This window comes from Notolabrus celidotus, chromosome 7, assembly GCF_009762535.1.
Source record: "Notolabrus celidotus isolate fNotCel1 chromosome 7, fNotCel1.pri, whole genome shotgun sequence".
Lineage (NCBI taxonomy): Eukaryota > Metazoa > Chordata > Actinopteri > Labriformes > Labridae > Notolabrus > Notolabrus celidotus.
Genome location: NC_048278.1, coordinates 20,629,030 through 20,642,647, shown reverse-complemented (window position 1 = coordinate 20,642,647; position 13,618 = coordinate 20,629,030). Strand labels below are relative to the sequence as shown.

The window sequence follows — 13,618 nt, the reverse complement described above, 5'->3', positions numbered from 1 at the left end:
AAGAAAGTGTAAAAAACCTAATAAAAGCTTGAAAACCTTTGTGAGGGAGTTAGAAACTGCAACTGAAACAGTGCATTTACTCATCACACACTCCTGTGCATATATGTCAAAATAAATATGAATGGAGATTTTGCTGAGAATCACACTTTCACTTCTGTAATCCTGATCCCCAATTTTAGTGTGTAACACAAAGCTGTAGTCCCTTAAAGGTTTTAATGGGTCATAGCGGTATCGGCTTGTGTTGTGGTGGTGGGGCTCAATGTGATATCTCACGTGGCATGTGATGCCCCTGGCACTCCCACATGAGTAATATTGCTTTTAGACATCAGTTTTACACGCAGCATAACAGAACGCACAGTGTTGATTTCTCAGACATCTCAGATGTCTGTGTGGTTCTGAGAACCATTTGAATAAATTCAGAAAAAAAACATCAGTGTAACCTTTGAAAGCAGAACACATCAAGTAAAGTAATACATGTTGTCAAAAGCCCAACTACTGTTGTTCTATCAGGACTCATGGTATGCCTCTTGTCCAATCAAATAAGGCCCTACTTGATCAGACCTAACTGTTGTACAAACAAAAAATATCCAGATACCATTATCAGAGTTTTTTAACTAGACAAATGCCCTCCACTCCTGAGGATCTGCTTTGTTCACCTTCCGAATATACTCCTGTTTAGAAGAAGCACATTTAACTGTAATTGTGAAAGCTGTAGAGGCAACCTTCAACCGTGACACAGTCATATTGTTGTATTAACGTGTTTTTTCAGTCAGGATGTTCTTCCACCATTTCTGAACCTCCACCTTTTTGAAACTTTTCAAAACCAATCTGCCCACATCATGCAGCAAATTGCCAGGAATGCAGCGGTATGAAAATTGTCAGAATCGGGAATTCCTCTCAAGCCAATTTTTTATTCCTCCATCAGTTTTCATTCATCCAACAGAGTGCAACACCATGAATGCCCCCAAGGTAAAACTGTGTGAAAGTGTGTGCCGTTACACCCATTTGTATGATTCATTGCATTTAAGAACACAATGACACTCAAAAGACAGAGTTCTTTGACATAGATTGAGGAGGCAGAAGGCTACAGCCAGGAAGAGGCAGGCTTTTCACCCTTTTTTTGATCATAGCTGTTTGGAACAGCTATAAACAGATTTATCCTCACACATTTTATGACCTAGTTTGTTTGAAGCATGCTGAGGCCAAGAGACACAAACACCGGATTAGATGACAATGCAGGACCAGCTTTAGAGCCCTTAGTGGGGCATGCGTCCAAACAAATATGTAATCAATCACATAAATGTTCCCAAAACAAAGGGCACATAGTGAAAATGGGCTTTAAGGGATCCCGGAATCCTCTGGGGATTGTCTGCTTTGCCCGGTTGAATAATCCGGTAGGTCACAGTGGATTATACAGTCACATTTTGTTTAAGGGTCCAAAAAGCCACGTATGTAAACACTCTTTATGTGTCTAAGGTGATGTGAAATTTTAGTCTGATGAACAAATGTCAAAACACTTATAAACTTTGTTCTTTTAAGTCTTGAGATTACTCACTGCATCTACCCAATGATTTAAAGATGATTTACTCTTTGGTATCTTTTTGGCACATGACTTGGCAGGTGTAAGGACAAATGTAGAGAAGTTCAAACCTCTGCATCCAGCTGCATGAAAATTTCATTTAATAATGCATCTCAGGTAATCCTACGCCCACTTGAGGACAGGTCTCATGCACATGCACAACTAAGGGTCCTTTATTATAAATGTATTTCCAGTGATAATGCCATAAATGCAGGTGCCCTAAAAAGACACCTGCTCTTTGCTGCAGAGCAAACTATAAGATTACCAAATGTAGTTTATTAAGGGTTAGCAAGTAGGTAAATGCTGTTGAAAATAAAACAAAAGGACTTGATGATTACCAAGATCATTTCATGGGGAGAACAGGTAAATTACAAATAAACAAACAAACACAGTATGATATATTTTTCAAGTACTAATTTGATATGCCTCTCAGTTGCAGTCTGGATTCAAAAGTGTCTAATAATCCCTTCAGGTAAAACATTTGATCAGAAAATATTTTGTCTCTTTTCTGATTAAGTGTGATCAGCCACAAATCGTATCCTGCTCCAATGAATACAGTGACAGGCAGCCAAACTTTTCTATTCAAAAGCTGGTGTGGGCTTTACCACCCTCTTGGCCAGGCGACTTATACTCCTAAAATGGAAAAACCCTCAACCTCAATCTCATAACAGATGGGTGAAAGAGTTGTTACTGTCTATTAGACTTGAAAAGCTCAGGTTTTCCCTCAATGGTTCCTCAAACTCATTCAAAAAGACTTGGAGCCCTCTCTGAAATCATATTGAATCTTTGTCTTCCCTGCCTTATTGTGATGACTGAGCTCCCCCCCTTTATTTTTATTTATTCTAGGTTTTTATATTTATCTATTAATTATTATTATTTTAACATTTGGGTCTGATTTTCTTATTTTCCTTATTTGTGTAATTGTACAAGTGGGGTGGGTTTGTGGGAGGGAAAAAAGAGGGGAACATGGGAAGAATGGAAGTCCTCTGTACCACATTGTACTGTCGCTTTGCTACCTGTGACACTGCTTCCAAAAAACAAAGATATAAAAAAAAAAGCTGGTGTGAGAAAGGATGTTTTTTTGCCTTGTAATACTATAACACAACTTTTTCTATTGTATGGTTGATTTTCTTAATCGATTCGTTCTCATGTTTCAACACTATTACAGTTTTCAAATCGATTGTAATGAAACTTGGCGATACCGCTTCCTCACTGGTTTATATACTGGGGGTCAGGGGAAAAAAAAGAAAAAGATTTGTACGTCATGACGTAATATTACGTAAACTCGTGTCACCTCTCGCGAGAACGAGCGAGACCTAATTTTGAAAACAGGCGGTTGTTGTGCTGTGAGAGGAAAACTGGATAGAGGGTAAATCTTTTAAAATGCTAACAATCCCTTTAATGTTTGTGCAACTCTGTGTTTTTGTTCGAAGAATAGTTTAAAGTATCTCACGGGAAATCCACCCTGTACGACGTAGTCCGGTTTTGTTGTTTTGCTGCTCATCTTTCAGTGGGATTTGAATCGAGGGAGGCTAAACTAACGAGGCTCTTGGGACTGCTGCCTCTTGCATTTCACTGAATCCGTTTGTGGAAGAGATGGTTGTAGGTAACTAACGACTGTCTGAGTAATCTCTTCTCTTTATATATTTTTCTCTGAAGGAAAGATGACTGCAGACAATGAATTAGACATCAAAGAGGCGTTCCAGCGCGCTCAGAAAGGCCATATTAACAAGGCAAAGATGGTGGCAAGCCTGAAGAGCAGATACACTAAGGTAAGTGTGATGATAGATCAAAATATAACAGACATAATTAATGTTGCTGTTGAAGTAATGATGCTTATACAAAGTTAAAATCAACTCTATGGACATCAAAACTGTGAGATGTCTGGGTGTTTTTAAAAGTAAAATAAAGACTTACATTTTTAATCTAGCTTTTACTTTGGAGTAATTTATTTTAGTCCTGGACTGCATTATTCTTTTTATTATTTTAATCATCATTATTTTTAGTATTTTAATCATTATTATTTTAATCATTGCTTTAACATTTATTTATCTTATTTCATTATTTATTTATCTATTTATTTATCATATTCATCTGATCTTGTTAACACAACCTTATTTTTAACATTTCTTTCCACTATTACCTATTATATTAATTTCACTGTATTGATTTTATTTTATTTTTAAGTATTTTATTTATAATCATGGCTTTTATAATTTTACCATTGCTGTTGTTTTCTGTCTCTCTGTTTTTCTGTGAAGCACTTTGGGCTGCATGTTTTTATTTATATAAGGTGCTATGTAAATACAGTTGAGTTGAGTGTCTGAAAAAAAAGAATAAATGATGAGTGCTATGGATATGAGTTATTTTCACTTCAGATTCCATTTAGCCAGACTGAAGGTAAATAATATATTTGCATTTATCAAAAAAAAATAGATTTGAATAAGTAGGAAGTATCAAAGAGAAAAATGAAGAACTATTAGTTTTAGCAGACCTTTATTTTGAGTTTTGTTCCCATGTGGTGCAAAGAAAATATATGTATTTTTCTATGTGCTCTGTCTAAAACCTTAACTATTGTTTTGCTACACTTGTCTCTGCTGACATCTTATATTTCCTCCTTCAGCTTGAGGACAAGACACTTTTCCATGAAGAGTTTGTCCACTACATGAAGTATGCCATGATTGTCTACAAGCGGGAGCCTACAGTTGAAAATGTCATCGAGTTTGTTGCAAGGTTTGCCACAAGTTTCCAGTCTCCACCTAAAACAGAGGAGGAGGAGCAGGAGGATGGAGAGGAAGAAGAAGAAGAAGTTGAGGACGATCATCCATTTCTGAGTTTCATTTTTAACTTCTTGTTGGAGGTATTTGAATTACTGACACAAACATATCATGAAGACTAAGTCAATGTAGTTTTTTTTTTCATTTCTTCTCCTTTATGCTTTGTTTGCTGATGCATTTCACCCCTTCCTCTCTTCTCAGTCTCATAAAGCCAATAGCCATGCAGTGCGTTTCCGTGTGTGCCAGCTAATCAACAAGTTGCTGGGCAGTATGGCAGAGAATGCCCAAATAGATGATGACCTCTTTGACCAAATCCACCAAGCCATGCTGATTCGCGTCACTGACAAGTTCCCCAATGTGAGGATTCAGGCTGCTTTGGCCATGACGCGCCTGCAACAGCCAAAAGATCCTGACTGTCCAACCATCAATGGTTTGTCTTCTTTTACTATTAAGCCTGTTTTTTATAAACAGATCACACTTACAATGTTTTTAAATCATTGGTGAATACTTTTCTTTTATATAATCAGCTTTGTTTCCACTTATTATTCAGCTTACATGTTGATTCTGGACAACGATAGCAATGCTGAGGTGAGACGTGCCGTTCTCTCTTGCATTGCCATGTCCCCTCGCACCCTCCCTAAAGTCCTCAAACGCACCAGAGACATCAAAGAGAACGTCCGCAAGCTGGCCTATCAGGTGCGTCAAATGTAGTCAAACTGTCAGGTGTGATTTTATTAAAAAAGATGGCAAATTCTAAACATCTTGCATAAGACCAAAGGCAGGATTGTATTTAGAACAGTCCACTTAGCAGGTTTGAACTTTAAATTCTGATATGTGTTTTAGGTTCTGTCCGACAAAGTTCACATCAAAGCTTTGACCATCGCACAAAGAGTTGGTCTACTGCAGCAGGGTCTCCGTGACACCTCAGGTAATAACCATTTTGTTTTCTGTGTCCATCTAAAATTTGCTTCAATTCAGCTTTTGAACATGCAGTAAGCAAAAACCCCAACATTAACTCTATACGGTGGCTGTGGCTCAGTGGGTAGTCGGTTGCCTATCAATCAGAAGGTTCAATCCCAGCTCCCGCAATCACATGCTGAAGTGTCTTTGAGCAAGACACTGAACCCCAAATTGCTCCCTCTGTTGTTCAGCGGTGTATGATTGAGATACCTTACTATATAGCAGCCTCTACCATCAGTGAGTGAATGGGTGAATGTGATGAGTTGTGTAGAAGCGCATTGAGTGGTAAGAAAGACTAGAAAAGCAGACTAGAAGAACAAGTCCATTTACCATAATGTTTTTTTTTTCATGAAATAAAAGAAGGGTAAAACATGCATCGCAGTTTTAAATACACCATGACGTCTTTAAATATCCTTTGCTACAACCAGCTTTCAGAAACAGAAAAGTGTAAAATCCCTCACTGAAGTTATTGTAAATGGTGCTGCATTTCTTCACTCTAAAATTCTTTGTATCTGAAACTGGCTATGTGTGTTGTAGAAGCTGTGAGGGACGTGGTTTGTTCCCGTCTGCTGCCCTCCTGGCTGCTTCGGCTGGATGGTAACGTCATAGAGATGCTCCACAGGCTAGATGTGGAGAACTGTGCCCACACAGCTCTGGACACACTCAAAGCCATTTTTAAGGGCACACCGACGGAAGAGCTGCTGCAGAACAGAGTGCAGCTGGACAACAGGTATGCACTCATATGTGACGTAATAAAGAAATAAAGACATAAAAGATCTCCAAGTTTGAGATTCCGTGTGTTTTCAACAGGAAGCTGATCCCACTGGACTCTCTAACCTGTGAGACTGTGCTTTACTGGAGAGCTCTGTGTGAGTTTATCAAGGCCAAAGGCGATGATGCTGATGAAATGCTGGAGCAAGTGTTGCCAGATGCAGCAACTTATGCGGACTACCTCTACGGGTGAGCGCAGAGACAATCTTTCTTGTTGCTCATACTAGTCACTTGTTAGTCTTTCACTGTCGATGATATGGGAAGATATACAGTGTACAGCCGATATGCCGATATTTTACAACTCATTTAGCCGATTACCGATAAGATGCAACTGTACAGCAATTAAACCCAAAGTCAGCTACATGTACCTTACAGACTACTGCTTAAATTCAAATTTAACTTCAAACATGAGCCCAACATGTGTGCAGCAGCCCATTATTTTATCGGTTCATTATATTGGCGGATATGGGCGTGTTGGCCGATATCCGATAGTTCATTTTAAAGCCAATACCGATAATGTGCTGATAACATCGCGCATTGCTAATACAGTGTTTCTTTCTATTCTACAAAACACATTTAAAACGTTCCCAAAATTAATGTCAGACTTCAGCACATGTATTTAGACAAATACATTACGTTTATTTCTCCAGTTTCCCTCTTTAGCAGCTCAAACTTCCTAAAAGGGCTGTACATTTGTGAGGATAATTACTTTAAATTGTTGAATTCAGTGTGAGCCTTACAGTCCAAAATCAAGTTACTTCTTATTTTGTTCCCATCACATAAAGTACACTGAAATGTAATTATTAAAGGATCCGTAAATGTCCAGTGTTAAAATGGAAAGAACAAGTATAAGCACAGTCTTTTGTATTGGTTCGAAGGGACCCTGATCACTAAAGTACAAACAGGAATGATTTAACCTCTCCATTCATACAGTATTGAGCTTCTAACACCATTATCATCCTGTTATTCAGGTATGTAACTACAAGTCCGGTGTTCTCTGAGGAATGGTTTTTGTATGTAACTGTGTGTCTTTGCTTGAGTTTAATTTAACCTAGATTGTTATTATACCAAAGCTTGTGGCTTCAATACATTAAAACATTTCCTGAAAAACAAGTAAAAACATCTGATTGTGCTGAGAACTCTTGATTTTTTAATAATAGTTTTAAGCTGGTGTGATCAAGTCAAAATGCTCAAAGATCCAAAGATTAGGACTGCTTTATAATCAAGCTGCAGACTCTACATTTTAGAGCACATTGCTGTCTGAACAGTAATAGTTTTGGTGGAGTGTGAAAGGCTTCTCTTTTAACAAAGTGACATGCTCAGCATTTAGCCTGACAAATTGCAGTAATACAACAAGTCCTCTGTGGCTAGCTGAGCGCTGATGTGGCTACAGCTTTTGTTGCTTGGCTGTGCTGGTGCAGCGTTAATCTACTAACAGATTTGCAGAATTGATCTTCAAATCATTTTGTTCTCCGCTCTCAGCGGTACCACTGTGATTCTGGCACCACTGAGAGCATGCCTTAGCTGATGTGACTGCACTCTGAGAACTGTCATTACATCTGACTATCAACCCTTGTAGCTTTCTGAAGTCACTGCCCATGCTGTCAGAGGAACAGAGAGCTGACTTTAACCAGCTGGAGCTTGTCATGACCAAGGAGTTCATCTCGCAACAGCTCATCCATCTCATCGGATGTCTGGACACCAATGAGGAGGGTGGCAGGTAAGAATCAGAGGAGAAGCAGAGGCTGAAGGTAAAATGATGAACGGATGGTTTAGGAAAATAATTTTGGGGGAGAAGATACAGAAACAAATCCACTTTACATGATCGGTTCAACATCAAGTTAGATGCTGTCAGTTCATGTTGCAGCAATCGTCAATTTAAAAATTCAGACATCTTGAAATCTATTATATATCTGAAATTATTTTGTTAAAAGTTTTCCAATTTTGGAGTTTTCTTTTTTATTATTATTATTATTATTATTTATTGAGGAAGAGCAAACACTTTACAGTCGGTAGTCATCCTACAGCAGAATGTAAAGTATAGTAGGCAAAACATACTTGATAGTTCTACAGCAATTTAGCTCTTTAATATTTTTTAATTTTTATGGAAGTTAAGACATACAACAGAACATGGGAAGATTACATTTTAAGGGTATAGATGGGAGAGATTGCAAAAATCAAACAAAGAGCAAGCCAAAGATAAAATAGAAAATACCCATATCTTTAATTTTGGAGTTTTCATTCATGCTTGTCATTTCTTTTCATATATAGGAAGAGAGTGTTGGCCGTCCTGCAGGAGATGTTGGGTCTTCCACAGACTCCCTCCTCTCTGGTCTCTCTTCTCACTGAGAAACTCCTTACCCTCATTCCAGACGACCACAGGCGCATACAGACTGTAAGCTGCATTTTACTTTTAAAACCCTAACTCATGCACTGATTTAATATCAGCTTAAATTGAATTCAGGGGTCTTTAATTTGAGATGTCACACAAAATAACAGATATCTCTGCTCAGTTGTTGTCATCACCGCTGATACTGATGAATACATGGGCTGGCTCTGTCTTGAACAGGTTGCAGAGATCATCTCAGATGTGAGGGAGCCAATCATGGAGGCCAGTGTGCATGTGGATGAGAACGAGAGCCGTCGGCAGCAGGTCCAGGTGGGGAACTCTGCCAACAGAAAGCAACTAGATTCAGTATTACTTTCAAATTACCCTTCTGATTTTTGGATGGATGAAAACACCACATATTTGGCATGTTGGGACACTGTTTTGATTTGGTAGTAGAGTTTGAATCTTTGGAAAGGCTACATGGATAACATTTGCACATTTTGTATTTCGAGGGATCAAAGTCAGGGAGGAGTAACATTTTTAAATAGAGAAAGTCTAAAAGTGTTGTGTTTTTGAGAACTCGTGCTATTCTTTGTTTGCGATTTCTGTCTGTTTCCATTTGTTCGTCTCTCTGTACCTCCAGCTGCCAGATGGTTTGTGTTTGTAGTCAGCATGTTTTAACAAGCAGGGTGGAAGGAGCATGTTATTTATGCCAATCTGAACACTGCTTGGTATATCCAGGTCCAGCAACTGCATTTTGTTTTTTATTGTACCCTATGGACTGATCTCACTGACTCTGTGAAAGTCTGCATTTACCTCAGAGCACAAATAAGCACAGGGATGCTTACACAGCAGGTACAATTTTTGGTCCATCTTATTTCCTGGTCTTTCAACCAGCACTGAATGTCTCTAATGTTTTGGAGTCCGAACAGCTGCCGAGATAGTCAGTCCTAGTCCAGGTGTTCAGCTTCCTTTCCTTCTGTGCACCTGCTCTCTCTTCGTATTGCTCTAACTGTCAAAGTAACATAACTTCTAACCTATCCCAAAGCCTCAGCTGTTGTTGTTTTTCCTGTTGATGGAGGTGTATGTACCCACTTCAACAGTCAAGAGCTCTCTGGAGTGTATTCCATCTAAGGCCCTAGCTCAATCTGCCTCTCTCCTCCCCCCTCCAGCTTGCAGAGGTGAAGGTGCGTATCATGGAGGCTAAACAAACCCTGGAGGATTGTATTGCCGCCCAGGAGTTCAGCCGTGCTGCAGAGCTGAAGGACTCCATCACAGAGCTGGAGAACCGCAGGAACAACATAATCCAGGAAATCGTAGCTAGCAGCCAGCCAACTGATAAGGACATCCGCACTGAGAAGGTTAATACACAAAGCACCAGCTCTGTCTCTCTGATATAATTACACTCTTACAGAGCTTTTCCTCCTAGGGTTAAAATGCAAAGAAAATGTCTTATACTATATATGTTTTCAGAATGACCCAGAGACTCTTCTGAGGTGTCTCACAATGTGTGCAGAGCTGTTGAAGCAAATGAACATCAAAACGAGGATTGGTCCAACAATAAGTGCTCTCATGTCCTCTCTGGTATAAACCCACTCAGCACCTATCACTCTTTATTTCACTCATGTTACTGTTGATGTTAAAATCAGTAGCTCTGATTCCTTAAGAAATAAAGATCAGAGCTGCATTACATGCCATAGTTTTGTCTAGAAAATGTAGCCTGTCTAAGGTTGTTAACAAAATCATTAATATGAACTCAGTTTCTAAATTCTATTGAGGGAAAGGAGTGAGTTGATATGAGTAAAAGTTTAACTTTTTACTCCTTTTCTGTCAGATCTTGCCCAGTATAGCAAGTGCTCATCCAGCTGTCCGTAACACAGCCGTTGTGTGTTTGGGAACATGCACTCTGCACAGCAAGGAGCTGGCTAAAACCCACATGGTCTTGCTGCTACAGGTAAAGTTATGCTTCTATACCTTAAATCCAGATGTATTCATCACTAACCTCAGGTTTTTAGATTTCTGCTGCTGAGATCAATAAACTACATTCCATAAACTTGACAGAATCAGCATCCTGAAGGTAATCCACAGACCTGAGGCTTTTTGTTGGCATGTGTGTGTTGTCTTAGATTGCCCAGCTGGATGAGATAAAGATCCGTATCAGTGCTCTGCGGGCAATCATCGACCTGCTGCTGCTGTTCGGGTTCCAGCTGCTCTCTGAGACAGCTGCCACTCAGACAGCCCCACCCTCCCAATCCCCAGAGAGACAGGAAGAGGATGCACCTATGCCTGAGGAGAAAGGAGATATCCCAGAGGACACTGCACAAAGTATACTTGTGATGCTCTCAGAGTTCCTGGACAGTGAGGTGAGGTTGAGGATGTTTTGTTCACTTCATCAACAACATGTATGTCTTTTGATGTAAAACAGCTAAAGGCAATTTATTTGAATAATCTGCTTGTGTTCAATATATTCAGGTGTCCGATCTGCGTACTGAGACGGCAGAGGGTCTTGCCAAACTCATGTACACTGGCCGAATCTCCAGTGCCAAGATGTTCTCCCGTCTGGTGCTGCTGTGGTACAATCCTGTCACCGAGGATGACACTCGACTGCGGCACTGCCTGGGCGTCTTCTTCCAGCTCTATGCCCGCGAGAGCAGGTCAAATACACACTCACACACACCTACACAGAGTGGTGATATGGGGATTTTGGAATATTCTACTTGTTTCCCCTGTCACTCATTATTACTATGGTAATTGGTGTCAGTGGAGCTATTAGTTGTGCAATTTAAACTGATACAGAGTTTATCTTTGTGTGTATTAGGGCGCACCAGGAGGTCGTAGAAGAGAGTTTCCTACTGACTGTTCGGACTCTGATGAATGCCCCAGCCACCTCTCCTCTCGCTGAGGTGGATATTAGCAATGTGGTCGAGCTGCTTGTGGAGCTGACCCGTCCAAGTGCGCTCATTAAGCCCTCAACCAATACAGAGGTAAGAACCATCTACTGAGAGTACTGTGCACTAGCCAAATCCTCACTGATCAATTTGGATAGTGTTGATGAGAAACTCATCATTAGGTTTTTGTTTTTTTATGATTGCTCTGAGCTTTTAATCATATTGCTTTCCTTCCATTCATTTTTTATCTAACTATTTCAAAGGGTCAGAATTAGATACCAGTTTAAAGAGGCAAACCAAAACTGGATTGCTCTGAGTACTATGTCCTGCATATGTCTTTAGGAGGTGTGTGTCCATGACTATTTGGCTGTGCGTCTGTGTGGGGAGATGCTGAAGGACCCCACAGCCCCTGAGGTGCGTCTCTATGCCAAGACTATCAGCAACCTGGAGCTCAGCCGAGATGAGACAGTCAGAAAAGACCTGCAGACGCTTCTGCAGCAGCTTGTACAGGTACTCATGCATTCCACATACACGGCAGCAGCTGCATGACGTTGTGTTTAGACAAAGCAAAGCTCACATTGCAACCTAATTTATCCAAACTAATGTTGAGATCTTGAAGGCTGGATCATGATGAAGGACAAACAGAAAGACATACATTGCCATATAGTGAGTAGGGTTGCAAAGGGGTGGAACATTTACGGTAAATTTCCATGGGAAGTTAAGCTGGTGAATTTTGGAAATATTCCAAATTGGAAATTATGGGAATTTATGGGAACTAATGGGAATTAACTGGGAATTGAGGGTAGTTTAATGGAAGGTATCATATACAAGCATAAATATTTGTTTTGTTATAAGCAGACATCCATCCAAAATAATACAATTAAAACAGATTTATTTATAATTAGAACTTTATCAAGTGTTAAATATTTTATTGAACAATCAATTCTTTCATTAAAGAACAAAAACATGAATGTTGAGTTAAATATTACTCATCCCTCCGACTCAACCCATTTAAAAATTAACAGAAACGCAATCCCAACAAAGTCTCATTCAAAATGTTACATGAAAAGAGCCCCTCTCCCTCCAAAAAAGACCCATTCAACAAATAAAAAAGCATCTTCCCTCAAGCTTCTCAAGCCTAGCCTCTGCCGGATTCTCAAAATCATCTGTGTATGTGATGGAGGAATGCATAGTGCATGTAGGGGGCGTGGTCTCAATAGCCCTGCAGTAAGCAGGGTGCTATGTGCATGTGATTTGAGGAATAGCATAGATATTCAACTGTACTTGTATGAAATCTGGTTGTTTTAGTCAGGATTCTGATAAAATATATTTCCTCCAACTATATTTAAGTTCCCTATTAAGATCCAACCTTCTATTTAGTAGACTCTTTGTTACTTTATTCCCATTAATTCCCGTTCATTCCCATGGAAAGTTTCTTACTTTGAAAATTCCCGGAATTTTAAAATAGGAATTTTTGAATAGCGAGCATGGTTAAAATTTCACTTTGTGTAATGTATCTATAACAGTATACACTACTACTATTTCCTTTTTACTCCCTCTTTTCTGCAGGTGGTAAAGGATCGGGTCTGTCTGCGTGCTCTGGAGAAGATGGTGCATCAGCTCGTTGATGCCAAAGAACAGGCAGAGCTCCTGAGCGCCAGTGCATTGAAACCTCTGGATGTCAATGCAGATGGTAAACATGCTAATGTAGTGACCGTCAGTATAAATGGCCTCCTGGCATCCAGCTTAGCATCCGTAAAGAACGTCACCTCAGTGCTTATGTCAAACTAGATTTACTTTACACACGTTTGTGACAACTTTTCCTGTTAAAGGATTAAGCATTATTGCCAGAATGTTACTAAGTGGATTAAAAACCTAACTCCATCCTATTCAAGCTTTGTCAAGGTAAGAAGACAGCTAGCAAAGAGAGGGAAGCTGCAAAAGTATGAATTTGATCTTCCGTGTTTTCACAGAGGCTGCAACAGACGATCCATCAAAATCTACCAAGAGAGCCAAAAGAGGTAATGCAGGCTCTGTACACTCATGTGAAACTGCAATTGTTGATACTGCTACTATATTTTTAGAGCTCTTCTCGTCTACCTGAGGCAAGGAGTTGACTCAGCGCAGTGAGGTAACTTGAGTGTTTGTGTGCACAGGTCAGAGGAAAGTCGGCACAGCCAAAGGGAGCAGAAAATTGAGCAGGAGGGCAGAGTCATCAGAGGAGAGGTGAGTGTTTAGTCATCGAATAAAACCAAAGATGCTAAGGCAAAGTTATTTGACTACATAAAAATAAACATAACTGTTGAGGATTTAT

General features: G+C 39.7%; 1 protein-coding gene across 1 annotated transcript in view; it reads left to right on the top strand.

Annotated features, from left to right (window-relative positions):
• The first annotated feature begins 2,835 nt into the window (after window positions 1-2,835).
• The window catches only part of ncapg (non-SMC condensin I complex, subunit G), an 11,610-nt gene continuing 827 nt past the window's right edge, over window positions 2,836-13,618 (top strand). The window contains exons 1-21 of the mRNA XM_034688131.1: window positions 2,836-2,948; window positions 3,239-3,351; window positions 4,203-4,439; window positions 4,558-4,786; window positions 4,907-5,052; window positions 5,200-5,284; window positions 5,854-6,046; window positions 6,127-6,276; window positions 7,667-7,807; window positions 8,359-8,482; window positions 8,657-8,746; window positions 9,589-9,777; window positions 9,890-10,000; window positions 10,251-10,370; window positions 10,543-10,779; window positions 10,889-11,070; window positions 11,235-11,400; window positions 11,647-11,814; window positions 12,874-12,997; window positions 13,278-13,325; window positions 13,461-13,530. Coding sequence (XP_034544022.1) covers window positions 3,244-3,351; window positions 4,203-4,439; window positions 4,558-4,786; window positions 4,907-5,052; window positions 5,200-5,284; window positions 5,854-6,046; window positions 6,127-6,276; window positions 7,667-7,807; window positions 8,359-8,482; window positions 8,657-8,746; window positions 9,589-9,777; window positions 9,890-10,000; window positions 10,251-10,370; window positions 10,543-10,779; window positions 10,889-11,070; window positions 11,235-11,400; window positions 11,647-11,814; window positions 12,874-12,997; window positions 13,278-13,325; window positions 13,461-13,530 — 2,918 coding nt within the window. The 5' untranslated portion in view covers window positions 2,836-2,948; window positions 3,239-3,243. The remainder of the gene's footprint in view (window positions 2,949-3,238; window positions 3,352-4,202; window positions 4,440-4,557; window positions 4,787-4,906; window positions 5,053-5,199; window positions 5,285-5,853; window positions 6,047-6,126; window positions 6,277-7,666; window positions 7,808-8,358; window positions 8,483-8,656; window positions 8,747-9,588; window positions 9,778-9,889; window positions 10,001-10,250; window positions 10,371-10,542; window positions 10,780-10,888; window positions 11,071-11,234; window positions 11,401-11,646; window positions 11,815-12,873; window positions 12,998-13,277; window positions 13,326-13,460; window positions 13,531-13,618) is intronic.